The following is a 22,500-nucleotide window of genomic DNA, read 5'->3' as shown; positions in this document are numbered from 1 at the left end:
GGTTTTACTCACTGGAGTCTAACAGGAAGTACCGTGACAGATGAAGACACCTTCATGGGCTTCAGCGATGGTCTCTCCCAGTCAGGCATGTACCACCTCATTCCTCCATAGTATCTAAGTATATTTACTGTGTAAATATATACGGTATATTTAGAGCGTATGTTTAACAAGGACACACAGTGTCATAGATGTGAGGCGTGGGGTCAGCGTGGCAGATGTGGGGGCAGCGTGGCAAATCGTTAGTGAGTGATTTAGTGACGTAAAAAAGATATATAATTTATAGACTTCATCCTCTCATCTGCTTTCATAGTGACAGTCGTCTCTCCGATGCACTACACTGTACTAAATAAAGGGCCACTTTACCAAAAAACCATGCTGATTTATTTTGCACATAATCTCACACACATGATCCTAAAACTCACATTAATTAGTTTGACAGTTATTGAGAGTAAATGTTTTTGAACATGGCCACCAGTGATATCATCAGTCATAAACATAAATCAGCATTGTTTTTTTTTTTTTTGTGAAGTGCCCCTTTAAGCTTTCCGAAGACATTGATGTAAAACTAGCTCTAATGATGTCACACCTGTTTTTAAACCAATCAATCACCAGTGGTGTCAGCCGAGGTGGAGATGACGGCCTACGGCCTGCTGACCTACACCCTGCTGGGGGACGTGGCCTCCTCCCTGCCGGTCGTCAAGTGGCTGTCCCAGCAGAGGAACGCCCTGGGGGGCTTCTCCTCCACACAGGTAGCTCTCCTCCTCCTTCTCCTCCTTCTTCCCCTTCTCCTTCTCCTTCTCCACACAGGTAGCTCTTCTCCTTCTCCTTCTCCTTCTCCTCCACACAGGTAGCTCTTCTTCTTCCCCTTCTCCTTCTTCCCCTTCTCCTTCTTCTCCACACAGGTAGCTCTTCTTCTTCCCCTTCTCCTTCTCCTCCACACAGGTAGCTCTTCTCCTTCTCCCTCTCCTCCATACAGGTAGCTCTTCTTCTTCCCCTTCTCCTTCTTCCCCTTCTCCTTCTTCTCCACACAGGTAGCTCTTCTTCTTCTCCTTCTCCTTCTCCTCCATACAGGTAGCTCTTCTTCTTCTCCTTCTCCTTCTTCCCCTTCTCCTTCTCCTCCACACAGGTAGCTCTTCTTCTTCCCCTTCTCCTTCTCCTCCACACAGGTAGCTCTTCTTCTTCCCCTTCTCCCTCTCCTCCACACAGGTAGCTCTTCTCCTTCTTCTTCTTCTCCTTCTTCTTCTTCTCCTTCTCCTTCTTCTTCTTCTTCTCAACACAGGTAGCTCTTCTCCTTCTTCTTCTCCTTCTCCTTCTTCTCCTTCTCCTTCTTCTTCTTCTCCACACAGGTAGCTCTTCTCTTCTTCTTCTTCTTCTTCTTCTTCTTCTTCTTCTTCTTCTTCTTCTTCTTCTTCTTCTTCTTCTTCTTCTTCTTCTTCTTCTTCTTCTTCTTCTTCTTCTTCTTCTTCTTCTTCTTCTCCTCCACACAGGTAGCTCTCCTTCTCTTTCTCCTTCTCCTTCTTCTTCTTCTCCTTCTCCTTCTCCTTCTTCTCCTTCTCCTTCTCCTTCTCCTTCTCCTTCTCCTTCTTCTTCTCCTCCACACAGGTAGCTCTTCTCCTTCTCCTTCTCCTTCTCCTTCTCCTTCTCCTTCTCCTTCTCCTTCTCCTTCTCCTCCACACAGGTAGCTCTTCTCCTTCTCCTTCTCCTTCTCCTTCTCCTTCTCCTTCTCCTCCACACAGGTAGCTCTTCTCCTTCTCCTTCTCCTTCTCCTTCTCCTTCTCCTTCTCCTTCTCCTTCTCCTTCTCCTCCACACAGGTAGCTCTTCTCCTTCTCCTTCTCCTTCTCCTCCACACAGGTAGCTCTTCTCCTTCTCCTTCTCCTTCTCCTTCTCCTTCTCCTTCTCCTCCACACAGGTAGCTCTTCTCCTTCTCCTTCTCCTTCTCCTCCACACAGGTAGCTCTTCTCCTTCTCCTTCTCCTTCTTCTCCACACAGGTAGCTCTTCTCCTTCTCCTTCTCCTCCACACAGGTAGCTCTTCTCCTTCTCCTTCTCCCTCTCCTCCATACAGGTAGCTCTTCTTCTTCCCCTTCTCCTTCTTCCCCTTCTCCTTCTTCTCCACACAGGTAGCTCTTCTTCTTCTCCTTCTCCCTCTCCTCCATACAGGTAGCTCTTCTTCTTCCCCTTCTCCTTCTTCCCCTTCTCCTTCTTCTCCACACAGGTAGCTCTTCTTCTTCTCCTTCTCCTTCTCCTCCACACAGGTAGCTCTTCTCCTTCTCCTTCTCCCTCTCCTCCACACAGGTAGCTCTTCTCCTTCTTCTTCTTCTCCTTCTTCTTCTCCTTCTCCTTCTTCTTCTTCTCAACACAGGTAGCTCTTCTCCTTCTTCTTCTCCTTCTCCTTCTTCTCCTTCTCCTTCTTCTTCTTCTCCACACAGGTAGCTCTTCTCCTTCTTCTTCTTCTTCTTCTTCTTCTTCTTCTTCTTCTTCTTCTTCTTCTTCTTCTTCTTCTTCTTCTCCTTCTTCTTCTCCTCCACACAGGTAGCTCTCCTTCTCTTTCTCCTTCTCCTTCTTCTTCTTCTCCTTCTCCTTCTCCTTCTTCTCCTTCTCCTTCTCCTTCTCCTTCTCCTTCTCCTTCTCCTTCTCCTTCTTCTTCTCCTCCACACAGGTAGCTCTTCTCCTTCTCCTTCTCCTTCTCCTTCTCCTTCTCCTTCTCCTTCTCCTTCTCCTTCTCCTTCTCCTTCTCCTTCTCCTTCTCCTCCACACAGGTAGCTCTTCTCCTTCTCCTTCTCCTTCTCCTTCTCCTTCTCCTCCACACAGGTAGCTCTTCTCCTTCTCCTTCTCCTTCTCCTTCTCCTTCTCCTTCTCCTTCTCCTTCTCCTTCTCCTCCACACAGGTAGCTCTTCTCCTTCTCCTTCTCCTTCTCCTCCACACAGGTAGCTCTTCTCCTTCTCCTTCTCCTTCTCCTCCACACAGGTAGCTCTTCTCCTTCTCCTTCTCCTTCTCCTCCACACAGGTAGCTCTTCTCCTTCTCCTTCTCCTTCTCCTTCTCCTTCTCCTTCTCCTTCTCCTCCACACAGGTAGCTCTTCTCCTTCTCCTTCTCCTTCTCCTCCACACAGGTAGCACTTCTCCTTCTCCTTCTCCTTCTTCTCCACACAGGTAGCTCTTCTCCTTCTCCTTCTCCTTCTCCTTCTCCTTCTCCTTCTCCCTCTCCTTCTCCTTCTCCTTCTCCTTCTCCTCCACACAGGTAGCTCTTCTTCTCCTTCTCCTTCTTCTTCTCCTCCACCTGATGATTGATTGATTGAACATTTTATTAACAGATTGCATTAAACATGGTGGTTTTATAAGCCCAAGAAAACCGTTGTCTCTCTGTGTCCTGACGTGCCTAAAAGGGTAATTTCCATGCCCTTTAATAAAGATTGAATAAAGAAAAAAAAATGAATCTCAGCATTGAATCGCAATACTTGAAAGTATTGCAGAAAATAAAGAATCACACATCATATTATTGTAACGTGGCTGAAATATCACAAGGACTCGTGGTTAAGAGCACAGGGAGACCTCAGCAGTAGGTACCGTGTTGGAACACCTCCTCTCACAAGCACTTAGCTGCCTGGCACGTCACGTAGGAGTGTCATCCATGCTAGGGAGGACTATGGCGTCCTCTCCTTGGGTGAGGCGCTGTGTCCACGTGAAAGAAGTCCCTCGTGGACGTCTTGATCTGGCGGAGGGGCAGTATTTGTGAGGAGTGAGCCGACGTCTCCGGCTCCGCCACACGGTGTAAACGTGATGTCACCGTCTCTTCCCCCCCTCCTCCCAGGACACATGCGTGGCTCTGCAGGCTCTGTCAGAGTACGCCATCCTGTCCTACGTGGGAGGAGTGAACCTCACCATCTCTCTGGCCTCCACCAACCTGGACTTCCAGGAGACCTTCGAGCTGCACAAGGACAACAAGAAGATCCTGCAGAGCGCCAAGGTAATGTAAGCAGTGCATCACAGTGAGACTGTGCTGTGAGCAGACTGTGGGCCGCCACAGTCTCATCGGTCCCGCCACAGTTTTATAATGAACAAAAAAAAATGTATTAATACAAAATTTTAATTCAATTTTTTTTTTATATAAAGTTTGCCAATAGGGATGTATCAGTAGTATTGGCAGTGGTAGTAGTCGTAATAGTAATCCAGTATATATTTTTTATTTTCTAAAAAGAATAAACCAGTTCAACACTACACAACTACTTTTGCTTCATTTCTTTGATGGCTCAAATGTATGCTCTAGTCTAGTGGTTCCCAAAGTCGGGGTCCACGGGAGGGCCGCGAGATGATTAAAAAAAAATCCAATCCAATTTTTTTTTTTTTTTTTTTTTTTTTCGGGCCACTGAACTTAGAAGCAGGCCAGGACAGTGTTTCTAGTTGTATTCTAAAATTCTATTCTATTGTATTCTAAAATGTGACTATATGGTTTTATATTAACTTAATAAATAAACAAAAACGAAAAATCGACTTATTTCAACGAACATTTCAAACTAAATAACAGATTATGCACATAAAACGCTGAAAACAACCGAAGCAACAATAGTATTTTAATGAGGCTATTATTATTATCATTATTATTTTGCAACAAGTTAGCCCTCTCATAAATAGCACATATAAATGAATAACTAACTTGAACTAACTTAATAGGATTGAAGTGATATTTGGCTTAAAAAATCGGTCACATGGCAAAAAAAAAAAAAAAAAAAGCCTGACAATGTGCATTGGGCCGCGGCTCTCTGATGCCTTATTTTCTGGGTCCCGGCCTGAAAGGTTTGGGAACCCCTGCTCTAGTCCATTTTGTGTTTTGAGCACAAAGTTCATCATAGATCTAGCCTCTTTATTTAGCTCTCAAAGTGCACCAGATTGATGCATTTAACTTTAAATCTTAAAAGAAAATTAAAAAAAAAGGTTCCAGGGCGAGGTTCACCCACCACAGTCTCACAGCATCCTGTGGGAAACACTGCTGTGAGCTGTAACCTGCAGAGCGCCCAGGTAATGGAAGCAGTGTGTCACAGAGCTATAAGTACGTTAGATGTCAATGACATGCTTCTGCATTTAGTGAAGTATGTTAGTTTACAATGCATGCATAAAAGAACAATGTAATTTAGTGAAGTGTGTTCGTTTAGAATGATGCATAAAGAACAATGTAATTTAGTGAAGTGTGTTAGTTTAGAATGCATGCATAAAAGAACAATGTAATTTAGTGAAGTGTGTTCGTTTAGAATGATGCATAAAGAAGAATGTAATTTAGTGAAGTGTGTTAGTTTAGAATGCATGCATAAAGAACAATGTAATTTAGTGAATGATGTTAATTTAGAACGATGCATAAAGAACAATGTCATCTTCATCTAAACATTCGATTGTCGTCGAATGACCCTGGCAGTATGTCTCCTGTCACTCAGTGTATTTCATGAATGACCCTGGCCAAGGCAGTATGTCTCCTGTGTCACTCAGTGTATTTCATGAATGACCCTGGCCAAGGCAGTATGGCTCCTGTCACTCACTGTATTTCATGAATGACCCTGGCCAAGGCAGTATGGCTCCTGTCACTCAGTGTATTTCATGAATGACCCTGGCCAAGGCAGTATGTCTCCTGTGTCACTCAGTGTATTTCATGAATGACCCTGGCCAAGGCAGTATGGCTCCTGTCACTCACTGTATTTCATGAATGACCCTGGCCAAGGCAGTATGGCTCCTGTCACTCAGTGTATTTCATGAATGACCCTGGCCAAGGCAGTATGTCTCCTGTCACTCACTGTATTTCATGAATGACCCTGGCCAAGGCAGTATGGCTCCTGTCACTCAGTGTATTTCATGAATGACCCTGGCCAAGGCAGTATGTCTCCTGTGTCACTCAGTGTATTTCATGAATGACCCTGGCCAAGGCAGTATGTCTCCTGTGTCACTCAGTGTATTTCATGAATGACCCTGGCCAAGGCAGTATGTCTCCTGTGTCACTCAGTGTATTTCATGAATGACCCTGGCCAAGGCAGTATGTCTCCTGTCACTCAGTGTATTTCATGAATGACCCTGGCCAAGGCAGTATGTCTCCTGTCACTCAGTGTATTTCATGAATGACCCTGGCCAAGGCAGTATGTCTCCTGTCACTCAGTGTATTTCATGAATGACCCTGGCCAAGGCAGTATGTCTCCTGTGTCACTCAGTGTATTTCATGAATGACCCTGGCCAAGGCAGTATGTCTCCTGTCACTCAGTGTATTTCAGGTGAGAGTGTAATTTGCTGTTCTCTTCTCCCAACATGTTCCTCTCCTGTGATCACTGGTCTCAGCGCTGGTTGGTGGCCAGACCTGGTGGTTGTGCAGCAGCCTTCCGTGTTCATTCACTTGATAAATGTCTCTCTCCCCCTCTCTCTCTTTCTCTCCCCAAACTCTCTCTCTCTTTCTCTCCCTCTCCCCTTTCTCTCCCCCCCCTCTCTCTTTCTCTCCCTCTCCCCTTTCTCTCTCTCCCCCTCTCTCTTTCTCCCCCTCTCTCTTGCTCCCCCCCCCTCTCTCTCACTCTCTCTCTCTCTCTCTCTAGATTCCCAGTATCCCTACAGGACTGTTTGTCAGCGCTAAAGGAGAAGGCTGCTGTCTCATGCAGGTACTGAAATAGTACACACTCATAGTACACACTCATTCCTACCCAGGGCAGAATTCTAATGCCATGCTGGCATCATTGGCTCCCGCTGATGTTAGGGGGCTAATAACCCTTGCCATAATTTCAGTGCGCCCCCTAACTTTTGATTGCAAGGTCTGACATTGACCCCCTTTTCAGGAGTTGACCTAGAGCCCACCAAGGTCATGCATATCAAGTTTGGTCAATGTCAGACCTTGCAATACACTGTAAGGCACTGTAAGGCTACTGTCCTGCCTCACTTCCAGTGATGAAGCTAAGCTATGCTAACGGAGCGTCTATTCCCAAAGCTAAAATGCACGCACAGAGACAAAAAAGGTATGCATCTTCTTGTCTAACTCCAGGGAAGATGTTAAATAAGCTAATTTCCAAAAAAAGTGGAGTTCCCCTTTAAGGCCCAGATTCCTGTATGCAAATTGGAATGATCTGGTAGAACTGAGCCAGCTGTTTGAGCAGGGTCGTTGGTTCCTGTTTGTTCCCACGGCCCCCTGGGTAGGATGTTGTTTCCCTCCCTGCTACCTTGTCACTAAAAAAAACAAAAGACTCTTTCATAAACAACTTATGGGGGAGTTGCCTTCCTCTTCCTGGCCAAGCAGCACACGCTCCTATCTTCTCTCCTCTCCTCTCGTAATAATAATAATAATAATAATAATAATAATAATAATAATAATAATAATAATAATAATAATAATAATAATACATTCGATTTGTAGGGGCATATTATATTTGTGGAACAAATATCAAAGCACTACAGTGTAGAAGAACATAAAAACTAGCAAGAGAGTAAAAAAGAACAAGACGCTCGCCAGATATATCGTCTTGTCATTCGAGAACCGAAGCACCACATGCGATAAAATGCGTAATTCTTTTTACGTTAAATGTTTTCTGTAGTTAATTAATCTAAATTAATGCGATAAAGTCCCAGCCCTAGCTAAAACTAGTAAAAGAGTAAAAGAACATAAAATAATAAGGGCTAAAACTAGTAAAAGAGTAAAAAAACAAAACTAGATAAAAATCAACAAAAGGCTCTATTAAAAAGATGAGTTTTGAGGCCTGTTTTAAAATCATCCACGGTCCGTGGTGCTCTCAGGTGGTCAGGGAGAACATTCCCCAGACTGGGAGCAGATGAGCAGAAAGCCTGATCTCCCACGGTGCAGAGTTTGGTCCTCGGGCGCTGGAGGAGGTTTGCCTGGCCGGAGCGGAGATGTCGTGAGGAGGAGTGAGGGGTGATGAGTTCTTTAAGGTAGAGGGGGGGGGGGGGGGGGGGTTCCGTGGAGGCACAGGGAGTGAGCAGGGAGACTTTGTACTCAAGCCTGAGTGAGACAGGGAGTCAGTGAAGGGACTTGAGGAGGTGGTATTTGTGTGATGTGGTGGTATTTCCACACTCTCATCAGGATCCTAGCAGCTCTATTCTGAATGTATTGTAGCTTTTGGATGTTCTTGCTAGGCATCCCAATGACAAGTGCGTTGCAATAATCCAGCCTGGAGGAGACAAAGGCGTGGACGAGCTTTTCAGCGTTGGACAGAGTGAGTGTGGGGTGAAGTTCCTAAGGTGGTAAAAGGAGTTTTTGTACAGAAGTTTGATGTGAGCCTCAAAGGTCAGGTGAGGGTCCATTTGAACCCCTAGGTTGGTGACTGTTGGTGAGAGGGTGATGTCCTGGCCGGAAAAGGTGGTGATGGTGGATGAACGGACCTGCTGTGGGGTGCCAACGAGAATGGCTTCAGTTTTGGAGCTATTTAATTGCAGGAAGTTGTGCTTCATCCACTCCTTTGTCTCCTCCAGGCAGGTGGTCGGAGTGGAGGATGGCAGGACTGTAGATGATGTAGGGTTTATCTTGAGGTAGAGTTGGGTGTCATCAGCGTAGCAATGGAATGATATTCCATGCCGGCTGATGACAGAGCCAAGGGGGGGGGGAGCATGTAGAGAGTGAACAGGGTGGGTGACATGGTGGGTGTCAGACCTTGCCTCTCCCAAGGAGACATACTCCGTTCTCCCGGTGAGGTAAGATCTGAACCAGTCAAGGACAGAGTCTGAAAGTCTGACGGTGGAGTGAAGACAGTGGAGGAGGATGCCATGGTCGACGGTGTAAAAAGCTGCAGTGAGGTCAAGGAGGATGAGGAGGGAAGGAGAGCCAGCGTCAGCCGTCATCAGTAGGTCGTTGGTGACCCTGACCAGGGCAGTTTCAGTGCTGTGGCCAGAGCGGAAACCTGACTGGAACTTCTCAAGTAGGTTGTTTAAGTTTAGGTTGTCCTGAAGCTGAGCAGCAACTACCTTCTCCAGCACCTTGGGCAGGAATGGGAGGTTGGAGATGGGTCTGTAGTTGGCCAAGACTTCTGGGTCTAGGGAGGGCTTTTTGATGAGTGGTTTTATGACCGCAGTTTTTAGGGCAGAGGGGACATGGCCAGCCTGGAGAGAGTGGTTAATGACCTCAGTGATCATAGGGCTCACGGCACCGATGCCCTCAACCTCTCACTGTGAGACGTGTCTTCTCCTCTTCTCTCCTCTTTTGTCCTCTCGTCTCTCCTCCCCTCTCCTTCAAGTATAGGAGGAACTTGTTAGCTTTAATCTGACATACCATAGATGTCTTTCGCTGTGTCTCACGAAAAGGCAATGTGTAGCTTTTGAAAGTCCCAAGATATCTTAACATATCCAGGGGTGCCACCTCTGGGACATGCAGGGTCATACAATGCAAAGCTATTACAACAGTGCACCACTAGGGGCAAAGTGGCTAACTGAGTGAGATACCGATGGATTGATTTAGTGACATTATCGGTCATACACATATATATTTTTTTTACTCTCAACAAAAAGAAGATCTCTCCAGAATGTGACTTGAGAGAGAGAGGAAGACCTGGAGCTTCTGGAGCTGATTTTGTGTTGGAGAAGGACGAAGGTTAATAGTATGATCCTTCTTCCAGCAAATGATCCATCCATTACAACACACCTCTCTCTCTCTTTCCCTCCTCTCTCTCCCCTCATCAATTCCTCTCTCTCTCTCCCTCCATCACACCCCTCACATCAACCCCCCCCCCCCATCTACCGTCTGACAACCCCCCCTCAGGCTGCTACACCTGGCCTCCATGAGCGGCTTCATGAAAGAGACTTTCATGTGTGTGTATGTCTGTGTGGCTGTGTGTGTGTATGTCTGTGTGTGTGTGTGTGAGTGTGTGTGTGTGTCTGTGTGTGTGTCTGTGTGTGTGTGTGTCTCTGTCTGTGTGTGTGTGTCTCTCTGTGTGTGTGTGTGTGTGTGTCTCTGTATGTGTGTGTGTGTCTCTGTCTGTGTGTGTGTCTCTGTGTGTGTGTGTGTCTCTGTCTGTGTGTGTGTGTATGTGTCTCTGTCTGTGTGTGTGTGTGTGTGTGTGTGTATGTCTGTGTGTTTGTGTGTGTGTTTGTTTGTGTGTGTGTATATGTCTGTGTCTGTCTGTGTGTCTCTGTGTGTGTGTGTGTGTGTATATGTCTGTGTCTGTCTGTGTGTCTCTGTGTGTGTGTGTGTGTGTCTGTGTGTGTGTATGTCTGTGTGTGTATGTCTGTGTCTGTGTGTGTATGTGTGTGTCTGTGTGTGTGTGTGTGTGTGCGTGTGTGTATGTCTGTCTGTGTGTGTGTATGTCTGTCTGTGTGTGTCTGTGTGTCTGTGTGTATGTCTGTGTGTGTGTGTGTGTGTCTGTGTGTATGTCTGTGTGTATGATGGATTTCTTCATATGCTCTTGATATTCTGCTCAAGTATTGCTTTGCAAGGGTCTCAAATCATAGCGATGGATGATTTATCCAGGACGCCTACAGTTCAGAGATCTACCAGATCTCCAGGCCAAGGAGAGGTTGAAGTAAAACCAGTCGCCCCGAGGTTGAACCAGTAGACGTTCTGTTTTGTGTCCAGTGAATATAATTGACGTTACACTTCCCAGCCTCGCTGTTCTCCATGTCAGAGGTTATTTCAAATGTATAAAACAACCACAGTCTAGGCCTGTATCCCATAACCCGTAAAGTGAATTTAGTTTCTGCTCGTAAATATATAATTTATGTTCTGGTATATTTAGTGAGTGTGCGTTTCAATGCGCGTTGGTGTGTGTTTGTGTACCTGCAGTTTTAGTTTCTTTAATAGTTGTCATACAGAAGTACAGAATACTTTTATACAAAATGCTTCTTACTGTTTCTTACTTACTGCACGTGTGGAGAATGTGTGTAGTATGATGTTAAACTGACTTGGATGTGTTGTTGTTGTTGTGAATTGAAATGCTGTATGTTGTAGCTTTTTTGCTGTGCTTGTTGTTATGTGGGGTGCGGCTGGGTAGCGTAGAGGTCTAAGCACTCGCCTACCACCGCAGAGACTCTGGGTTTGAATCCAGCTGTTCAAGTTTCTTTATTAGTTAGTCATACAAAAATACAGAGTACTTTTATATAAAATGCTTCTTTCTGTTTTGCTCCATAGATTGTGCTAGATAAAAATAGATAAGTATAAAATAAGTATAATAAGTATAAAATAGAAGTCAAGTACGTAGACCAAAGTGTTCAATGTATATAAATAAAAAATAAATTTGATGATATACAATATACAATGCAGAGTAGAAAAGTAACTGAGTTACAATACAATAATACAGTACAATGCAGAAATGGGATGAGGTACAATTTAGGTACAATTTACAGTAAGGTGTGATGAGGTATGAGTTGTAGTGCAAATTCTTTACCAATAAATATGAGAGTGTGAGTGTGTGCGTGTGGATGTGTGTGCTGTGAGTGTATTTGATGGTTTGTTACATAGTGTTATTGTCATTTAGCATTGAGCATCCTGATGGCCTGAGGATAGAAGCTTCTTCTGAGTCTCTCTGTGCTTGCCATGAGACTCCGGTATCGCTTGCCTGACCGCAGCAGTTCAAAGAGCTGGTACCTCCGGCTTGGTCAGTCGTCCATACAGTGGGGTGTGTGTCCTGGTTGCGTGAATACTTTACCCAAGGCAGTTGTCCTTCCGCGTTAGCCCTACTACTCGCTCAATATACTACTATCACTTCAGTTCCACAGCCCCATTTCCTCATATTGTTTTCACCTCCGCCGTGCATCATATACTAAAACTAACTATCACTCAACTTCCTTGTATTGTTTTCACCTCCGCCGTGCATCATATACTAAAACTGAAACGTTTATTAACAGATTGCAGAATGGGTACAGTACAGTACAGCTCAATACATACAATTGTTAAGGGGATGCAGACCAGAGAAAGACTTTCGTCTTGTTTACATCAGGGTCCCCCATTTTCAATTCATCATTACATATATGACACACACGACATACAGATAGACAGTACTGCTACATCTATACATTTATGACATACCAGATTTGCAAATACAGTACTGTTTGTGTCCAGAAAAAGAGTGTATCATTTGACGTAGAAACTGTACATTGGAGGAGGCTGGGTTGATGTGATGTCGATTGATATGAATAGCGCGTTACGTTAATAGAGAGATGAAAACAATACGTTATTTATATTGATGTGAGAGATGAAAACAATACGTTATTTATATTGATGTGATGTCGATTGATATGAATATCGCGTTACGTTAATAGAGAGGCGAAAACAATACGTCGTTAACTGAAAGCTGATGCACGGCGCTTGAGTGATAGTAGTATATTGAGCGAGTAGTTAGGCGATAGTAGGGCTAACGCGATTGGGCGCTGAGAGGCCAATCAGGGCGCGCAAACCGAACGCGGAAGGACAACTGCCTTTGGTAAAGTATTCACGCGTCCTGGTTATTGCAAACTGTGACTCCTACCGGTCGGTCGGGTGCCTGTTCAGCAGGGAGGGGATCTGGGGAGATAGCGGGAACCTCCGCACGCGTTACGTTCTCCCAGTGAAACTCCTCGCTGTCAGGTGAAAAGAAGCGGCTGACGACTCCATATGTATCAGAGGAGGCGTGTGGTAGTCTACACCCTCCCCAGACCGACAGTAGGGCAGCATGTGGTAGTCTACACCCTCCCCAGACCGACAGTAGGGCAGCATGTGGTAGTCTACACCCTCCCCAGACCGACAGTAGGGCAGCATGTGGTAGTCTACACCCTCCCCAGACCGACAGTAGGGCAGCATGTGGTAGTCTACACCCTCCCCAGACCGACAGTAGGGCAGCATGTGGTAGTCTACACCCTCCTCAGACCGACAGTAGGGCAGCATGTGGTAGTCTACACCCTCCCCAGACCGACAGTAGGGCAGCATGTGGTAGTCTACACCCTCCCCAGACCGACAGTATGGCAGCATGTGGTAGTCTACACCCTCCCCAGACCATCAGTAGGGCAGCATGTGATAAGTCTACACCCTCCCCAGACCGACAGTAGGGCAGCATGTGGTAGTCTACACCCTCCCCAGACCGACAGTAGGGCAGCATGTGGTAGTCTACACCCTCCCCAGACCGACAGTAGGGCAGCATGTGGTAGTCTACACCCTCCCCAGACCGACAGTAGGGCAGCATGTGGTAGTCTACACCCTCCCCAGACCGACAGTAGGGCAGCATGTGGTAGTCTACACCCTCCCCAGACGACAGTAGGGCAGCATGTGATAAGTCTACACCCTCCCTAGACCGACAGTAGGGCAGCATGTGATAAGTCTACACCCTCCCCAGACCGACAGTAGGGCAGCATGTGATAGTCTACACCCTCCCCAGACCGACAGTAGAGCAGCATGTGGTAGTCTACACCCTCCCCAGACCGTCAGTAGGGCAGCATGTGATACTAGTCTACACCCTCCCCAGACCGACAGTAGGGCAGCATGTGGTAGTCTACACCCTCCCCAGACCGACAGTAGGGCAGCATGTGGTAGTCTACACCCTCCCCAGACCGACAGTAGGGCAGCATGTGGTAGTCTACACCCTCCCCAGACCGACAGTAGGGCAGCATGTGATAAGTCTACACCCTCCCCAGACCGACAGTAGGGCAGCATGTGGTAGTCTACACCCTCCCCAGACCAACAGTAGGGCAGCATGTGGTAGTCTACACCCTCCCCAGACCGTCAGTAGGGCAGCATGTGATACTAGTCTACACCCTCCCCAGACTGACAGTAGGGCAGCATGTGATAGTCTACACCCTCCCCAGACTGACAGTAGGGCAGCATGTGGTAGTCTACACCCTCCCCAGACTGACAGTAGGGCAGCATGTGGTAGTCTACACCCTCCCCAGACCGACAGTAGGGCAGCATGTGATACTAGTCTACACCCTCCCCAGACTGACAGTAGGGCAGCATGTGATACTAGTCTACACCCTCCCCAGACTGACAGTAGGGCAGCATGTGGTAGTCTACACCCTCCCCAGACTGACAGTAGGGCAGCATGTGGTAGTCTACACCCTCCCCAGACTGACAGTAGGGCAGCATGTGGTAGTCTACACCCTCCCCAGACTGACAGTAGGGCAGCATGTGGTAGTCTACACCCTCCCCAGACTGACAGTAGGGCAGCATGTGGTAGTCTACACCCTCCCCAGACCGACAGTAGGGCAGCATGTGATAAGTCTACACCCTCCCCAGACCAACAGTAGGGCAGCATGTGATACTAGCTACACCCTCCCCAGACCGACAGTAGTGCAGCATGTGATAAGTCTACACCCTCCCCAGACCGACAGTAGGGCAGCATGTGATAAGTCTACACCCTCCCCAGACCGACAGTAGGGCAGCATGTGATAAGTCTACACCCTCCCTAGACCGACAGTAGGGCAGCATGTGATAAGTCTACACCCTCCCCAGACCGACAGTAGGGCAGCATGTGATAAGTCTACACCCTCCCTAGACCGACAGTAGGGCAGCATGTGATAAGTCTACACCCTCCCCAGACCGACAGTAGGGCAGCATGTGATAAGTCTACACCCTCCCCAGACCGACAGTAGGGCAGCATGTAATACTAGTCTACTCTACACCCTCCCCAGACCGACAGTAGGGCAGCATGTAATACTAGTCTACTCTACACCCTCCCCAGACCGACAGTAGGGCAGCATGTGGTAGTCTACACCCTCCCCAGACTGACAGTAGGGCAGCATGTGGTAGTCTACACCCTCCCCAGACTGACAGTAGGGCAGCATGTAATACTAGTCTACACCCTCCCCAGACCGACAGTAGGGCAGCATGTGGTAGTCTACACCCTCCCCAGACCGAGACTGGGGCAATGCACGCAACGATCAGGAAGGGAATTGGCATAACGACTAAATTGGGGAATGGGAGAAAAATTATATAAAAAAAATATATATATATGCTTGTGTCTCATGTGTTGAAACCTGCTGTCTCCTCAGATCGACGTGTCTCGTGTGTTGAGACCTGCTGTCTCCTCAGATCGATGTGTCTCGCTGTCTCCTTAGATCGATGTGACTTGTTGTCTCCTCAGATTGACGTGTCCTACAATGTCCCTGACCCAGTGGCCAAGCCAGCCTTCCATCTCAAGGTGGACCTTAAGGAGCCCACGCAGGAGCGACACCCACAGCCACCCTCTTCCTCCTCCTCCTCCTCCTCCCAATATTCTGCCTCCCGCTCCCGGAGTCGTGCCGACAACCGCTCTGAGCTAAACCGTAAGAAGCGAGCGCTTACGGATGATGAGGACCCAGCAGCTCATCAGGACAGTATGGACTTCCGCATCACCTTAGAGGCCTGCGCCAGGTAGGACAACTCACTCTAACCACCTTACTGTGTATAGACTAGTGCTGTCAGGCGATTAAAAAAATTTATCTAATTAATTACAGGATTTGTAATAAATTAATCTAATTAATCACATTTTAATCGCATAACCATTTTAGGCCTGATATTCTATAATCATATTTCAAATTGCATGTGTCCGGATGGCAGAATTTAGTACTGTATCTACAAAACCTTCTGTTTAATCATCTTCCCTTTATTTATTTGCTTAGATTATTCAGGTCTGGTCAATTTTAGCATGGTGTTATTCACAGTCAAAGATAAAAAAAAAATTGAATTGATATTCTCATTTGGTTCATTACAATTTACTCAAGCCTAGTAACAGACACAGTAATTCTGACACTGGGAATACATCTAATTAACGCGATAAACTGACAGCCCTAATATAGACCCATATAGATTGGAGGCCTGCGCCAGGTAGGATAACTCACCCTAGTTTTGAGTAGCTGTACTGTTGTGTATTGGCAGCCTAAGTTTGAGATACTGTCACAGCCCTTTGTGTTACCGGCATACGTTATTGGAATCCTCAGTCCTGGGTTTGCAACTAAAAACAACTAAATACAACTAAATACAACCACATACAACTAAATACAACTACATACAACAAAATACAACAAAATACAACTAAATACAACCACATACAACTAAATACAACTAAATACGACTAAATACAACTACATACAACTAAATACAACTAAATACAACTACATACAACTAAATACAACCACATACAACTAAATACAACTACATACAACTACATACAACTAAATACAACTAAATACAACTAAATACGACTAAATACAACTACATACAACAAAATACAACAAAATACAACAAAATACAACCACATACAACTACATACAACTAAATACAACTAAATACAACTAAATACAACTACATACAACTAAATACAACCACATACAACCACATACAACTAAATACAACTACATACAACTACATACAACTACATACAACTAAATACAACTACATACAACTACATACAACTACATACAACTACATACAACTAAATACAACTACATACAACTACATACAACTAAATACAACTACATACAACTACATACAACTACATACAACTACATACAACTACATACAACTAAATACAACTACATACATGCCCATGTGCAATTCTCCCTGGTTTCAAGACTCACAAGAACTCTTTGGGGCGACCAATCTCACATTATCTTCTTCAGCTAAAAACACAGTACACCTCGACTACTGCAATGCACTGCTTGCTGGTGACCACCGCCACTAAGCCACTTCAACTTCAGAGCGCTGAAGGGTGGGGTGATGTTGTGGAGGGTGGAGTGATGTTGTGGAGGGTGGGGTGATGTTGTGGAGGGTGGAGTGATGTTGTGGAGGGTGGGGTGATGTTGTGGAGGGTGGAGTGATGTTGTGGAGGGTGGGGTGATGTTGTGGAGGGTGGGGTGATGTTGTGGAGGGTGGGGTGATGTTGTGGAGGGTGGAGTGATGGAGGGTGGAGTGATGTTCTGGAGGGTGGGGTGATGTTGTGGAGGGTGGAGTGATGTTCTGGAGGGTGGGGTGATGTTGTGGAGGGTGGAGTGATGTTGTGGAGTGTGGAGTGATGTGCTAGAGGGTGGGGTGATGTTGTGGAGGGTGGGGTGATGGAGGGTGGGGTGATGTTGTGGAGGGTGGGGTGATGGAGGGTGGAGTGATGTTCTGGAGGGTGGGGTGATGTTGTGGAGGGTGGGGTGATGTGCTGGAGGGTGGGGTGATGTTGTGGAGGGTGGGGTGATGTGTGTGTGAGTAGCCTGACAGCAGAGACATACTGAGTCTATCCAGGGATTTAACGTTAGGTTATGACTATAACCAAGTTCTGTTAGTTAGGGGCGATGCTTGGCATCGCTACTGCACTATCTCGCGTACGTGCACGCGTACTGAATAAACCACAAATGTACCTCTAATACCAGTATTAGTCTGACCACACCCCTCATCAGCTTACCTTCATAAGCAGGTGTGTGGTCACCTGCTCTCCTCCTTCCCAAGCTTTCACCACAAGGTGAGGACAAGGGCTGCAGCGGCGTCCGATGCCAAGCATCGCCCCTAACTAACAGAACTTGGTTATAGTCATAACCTAACGTTCTGTATCGTTAGTGGCTTAGCTTGGCATCGCTACTGCACAAGGGAGGCCAAGCGGAGCCACTTGGCTGACAAATACACCCCGCTGACAGCCCCCCAAAACCATCAGAACAGGGAGGGCCGAGCCCCCCCGACCCCCCCTAATGGAGGGTAGCCCCCCTATTAGGGACGTCACGGGAGGGCGACGGACCCGACCGTGCGAAGAGGCACTCAAGCAACTCAACGCACAGGGTGAGCAGACCGTGGCTTGACCCCACGACTACACACACGCACAACCCGCATGCCACCCGGGAACGAACGGAGGAACAACCTCGTTACTGCCCCCAGAATCACGGGGTCAAGGGCAAACCCAACCCCGTGGCAAGGCCGTAGCAGCGGAGCACGAAGGAAGACCCAGACCCACCAAAAGGACTGGACTCCCTGGAATGGGGGCCCGGAGAAGTCCATGATGCCAGCATCAAGACCCCACCAGGTGGGCACGTAGTGCCCCGCCCCCCACATCGCCAGCGTATTCGGACAAAGGCCCCTCAGTTACTGCACCTGGTATTCCCAGGCGGAACCAACCAGGCCAGAACCTGCCCAGCTTCCGAGATCGGACGAGACCGGGCGTGTTCAGGTCGGTATGGCCGTAAGCCGAGCGGGCCCCGTCCCCCCAATAGTACACCGCCTGGCACACTGACCCTGCAGAATAGGCAGTCAGCATGGCCGTAAGCACACAAAAAAGGTTAACCAACGGAAGCAGGCAGCGCACCGGGGAAAAACCAGGCAACAGGCTGTTAACCCTAGCCTGGAGACTGCGGACGAGACAGGCGCCAGAGGGGACAGCTGAACACAGCCGCCCCGGCGGAAGGAGCGTAAGCTGGCGGTGTTGCATGACCAAGCCTCCATTTAACAACCCCCACCCAGAGGGGTCGAGGCAGAGAAGGCTGACACGATTGGCAGACGTCATGAACGTGCAGGGGCACCCTCAAACGGTGAACCCGGGAGTTGACACTGCTCCAACACACCAGGGAATCAACCACCTCGGTGTTACCCAATGCGGTGGTTGTTCCTATAACCCCTCAAGGAAAAACCCCAAAACACACCTGCGGGTATACACCGGCTATACCGCAGTACAAGTGTTTCAGTTTCCAAAAAGGGTTAACCCAGGCCTACGGGTCGCAAACATCACTTCGGACCGGGCCTGGCGGTACGGGAAGCACAGGGTCACCAGAGGAGGTCAAAAAACCACCCCCACAGGCCCCTCTTCGCCATGCGTGAGAGAGGAGCGAAAAATAATGGAGAACCAGCCCCTAAGCACACCGTACCTGGTATTCCCCGGCGGTCTCCCAACCAAGTACTAACCAGGACCAACCTGTGTAGCGGCCGAGATCCGACGAGATCGAGCGCGTACAGAATGGCATGGCTGTAAGCCATGACGACAGTGCTGAGTAAAAACATACCCAACCAGGGTCTCCATAGCGCTTAACCCTGTGACACCCAGACCGACCTGGCATTTTTCCCCCTGAAAAAAGCCCAAGTCCCTCAGGGTACCAGAACAGCAGATCTGCATCCCCGGCGGACAACGGGTTCAACTGATCTGGACCAGCGTGACCAGAACCAGTCCCGTGCCCTAACCACGCCGACATGCCTACTCCAGGAGAAGGGCAGATATGCGTGTTGATCTTAACATGAAAAGAAGGCGCCACCCAGACGTTGGGACGAACCGCGCCTGGTGGCCCACCCCAAGGGCGTGAGACCCCACTACATATGTTCAGATCCATCCCGTCATCATCCCCCAGACATGAACGAGAATCCGTCGACAACCCACCCAGGTCATGGGATGTGGTCGCCGGAAGAGGAAAAACCCCCATCTCAGTTGCTTTATAAAAACGCTGTTTCAACCACAAGCAACTAAGGCGTGCCAGTCAATCGCCTGTTTACAGCGAGCTAGCACTATACGTGCGTCGGGACACACCCCCATCAATGAACAGGCTATTTAGACCTGTCATTGAATCCCCAAGGCGCCCAGGGGAACGACAAGAGGGGTGTGACACTCCCTAACTCCAACACTTCTGGAATAGAAAGAAGGAAGCATCAACAGTATGTATCCCAGTCTACACAGCCGGGGTAAAAAATGTTCACATTTTTACATCCCACCACCCTCCCATAGGAAAGAGACGGGGATCCCCAGAGAGACTTCCCACGCGAGCTGTACAGATTGAAAAGAATATATTGCACCTTGAGCCATGTAAAAAACTGGTTTTAGGGCCTCCGGGGAAGAGGCACCGAACCCATACACACTCAATAAACGAATTGAATCGAATATACATACAATAGAAAAGGACCCTTCTAGAGGGTCCACTCACTTTGACAATCTGAGGAGGAAGGCTCTGTACTCTGATGGAGGCTTCCTCACATGGAAGAAGGAGTCCGAACTCACAGAAGGCCTGAGTAGGCGCTTGGTGAGGAGGAGCCCTGACCACCCCCCCTGAAAACAGATCCATCACATGGACCTGAACAGCACACGGAAGTCCTACCAACAGAGACGCGCACGGTGACGTACTCTATGGCGGGGGAATTCCTGCGGTGCACACGCCCAGTATACCAGGCCGTGGGACCAGGAACTCCCTCCCCCCCCCCCCCCCCCCCCCCCCCGTAACGTGCCGAACCGCCACGTGACGGGAACCTTGAAGGACAGGGGGTGTACCCCTGACCGACAGAACAATGGGGAGAGGAAAGGTTACCAGTTCACCCCTTTACGACCCCACACCCATGATACGACGTAACGACAAAAAGAGAATATGACACAGTCATAGTCAGCTCTATGAAGCGTTTCACAGCTCCACACAGTGCACGAGCTAACCTGCTATCTGATTTTTACTAAGGAAAAACACAGAATAGAGAGGGCTCTAAGAACCCCGGTCCAACATACACATGTGCTTCTGTGGCCAGTACAACCCAGTTGTAGGTCACATGACACACACAACCCATCATCACCTACAAAAAATGGCAAAAACACTCAACAGAGGAACGCCGTTTTTTTCACAATGAGAGAATACATCATTCTTGATTAGTATCGACCACAGGCCTTGCTAAGCACACATGACAGCAACCAAACCAATTTCCCTTTAGGAAATAAGTTTCTCCAGCAGATTTAGCACAACCTCAGCAATCAAGCTGAGAGTTACATCGTATCCCTACCACACAAAAGACACAATTAATGCACAACATGTCTGATAGGAGGTGATAAAGTCCCCAGGGAACCGGGGGGGGAAACACAATCCTCCTATTTTACCCTCAATACGGCCAGTTAAAACAGGAAAACCTGTTAATGTGTGAACTCACTGTTCATTGTCATTACAGTCTGAGAAAGAACATTCTTTTACTCACTCGTCACCAAGCATAGCTTCATAGGTTAGTTGCCTTAGTAGTGAGTACACGGTACACATAAACACCATGATGTTTCTCACACAACAACCAGATCAATACATCACGATCTGCACGGAGAAGCTAACTGCCAGTGACAAAAACAGCTCACACACAACCCGCAACGTATCTCAAATGCATTGCAACAACACACGTTTTGGGAAAAAACACCGTTATTCACAATACATTTAGCAAGGTAAAACCAGAAGACGTGTTATGAGGTCTGGCCAACCCCGTACCTGCCCGGAACGCAGATCAGCGAAGTGCAGTCACAAGCCACCGTAGAACACAGCCGTCCCGTGTTGTTCGATCCGGGCAGCGTCGCCGCTCCACCAGTCGCTACAGTCCTCTTTGTTGACGCAATCCCCGTCTAGGCTCAGGCAGGGTCGACGAACATCCCCTGTCAAGGATGACGTCGTGGTCAAGAGTGTAAAACATGTTAAAATCAAAGCACGTTCAACAGAATAGCATCAAGCTAACGGCTGCTCCAACCGTTCGGGTGCTATTGCTTCCGCTCGCGAGACGCCGATCTACGACGCACGCGATCAGGAGCGAGCTCCCGGCGGCGCGCGAGAAGCCAAGCTACCCCGCGCCAGGCCACCGACCGGCTAACCGTAAGCTATGAACATGTAAACAATGACATAACACTCACCCAGACAGGCCGCCGTTCTGAACCCTCCTCACTTTTTAAGAGAAAAGAGAAAACAAGACGTCAACACCGCTTCACAACGGTGACACTACCACGTCCGGCGGAATCAGCACAGTACCAACTGGCCTGTATAGCTGACTTTGAACATGAATCTGCCGCTATCGCACATTACATGCACATATCCCCTCGTGAAGGAATACTCTCATTTGGATATGAAAGATGGGGTCTTAACACGGTGACAGAGAGAATCCACTCGTCCAGAACACACAGGGATCACCAGTGTCAATGGTCGCGGCCCACTAGTTAAAACTATAATGGTCGCCAGACCAAGGCCTTCTGTCGCCTAGACGGCTAAACAAAGGACCCTAGCCTGGGGCCGGTTTCCATAAACTTTGTCAAGTAGCCCCCATAGCACTAACAGACAAGTGGAGCCCGCCAGCAAACACTACTCACCCAACCTGGAACGCACCGCTCCTCACAACAGCGGCATGTCCGACAGTTCAGCTGTGGCCTGACAGGTTTCACCCCAACAAACACAGCAAGGAACTGCAGTTGAGAAGCATGCAGCGGCGTGCTCCCAATACGAAAACCGGTGGAGGGTTTGTAGAATGATCATCATCTTCTAGACACTCCAGTACGAAGACAATATCGCCGTATTTTCTCGAAAATAGTGAGAGAGAAAATAAAGATATGATGTCAACGTATCCTTGTTTCCCAAGCTGTTCCTAATCCAATTTCTTCCATCATGGTGTCAAGTGTGGGGATCTACCGAGGCACCTCTTCCTTGTGGTGAAAGCGAGAAGGAGGAGAGCAGGTGACCACACACCTGCTTATGAAGGTAAGCTGATGAGGGGTGTGGTCAGACTAATACTGGTATTAGAGGTACATTTGTGGTTTATTCAGTACGCGTGCACGTACGCGAGATAGTGCAGTAGCGATGCCAAGCTAAGCCACTAACGATACAGAACTCCATTGCAGTCATCCAGTCAAGATGTTACAAAACACGTAGATGTGGATGTTT

The 22,500-nt window shown here is 47.9% G+C and overlaps 1 protein-coding gene across 2 annotated transcripts in view; it reads left to right on the top strand.

The window, feature by feature from the left end:
* The window catches only part of cpamd8 (C3 and PZP like alpha-2-macroglobulin domain containing 8), a 130,646-nt gene that overhangs the window by 75,897 nt on the left and 32,249 nt on the right, over positions 1 to 22,500 (top strand). For both annotated transcript variants that reach the window (XM_084311559.1, XM_084311558.1), the window contains exons 32-36: positions 1 to 85; positions 613 to 749; positions 3,809 to 3,964; positions 6,558 to 6,620; positions 15,000 to 15,268. The exon at positions 1 to 85 is cut by the window's left edge and continues 2 nt beyond it. In XM_084311559.1, coding sequence (XP_084167685.1) covers positions 1 to 85; positions 613 to 749; positions 3,809 to 3,964; positions 6,558 to 6,620; positions 15,000 to 15,268 — 710 coding nt within the window. The remainder of the gene's footprint in view (positions 86 to 612; positions 750 to 3,808; positions 3,965 to 6,557; positions 6,621 to 14,999; positions 15,269 to 22,500) is intronic.

Source organism: Notolepis coatsorum (assembly GCF_963971535.1).
Source record: "Notolepis coatsorum genome assembly, chromosome: 3".
Lineage (NCBI taxonomy): Eukaryota > Metazoa > Chordata > Actinopteri > Aulopiformes > Paralepididae > Notolepis > Notolepis coatsorum.
The sequence above is the reverse complement of the archived record's forward strand: the minus strand, read 5'-3'. Positions and strand labels throughout refer to the sequence as shown.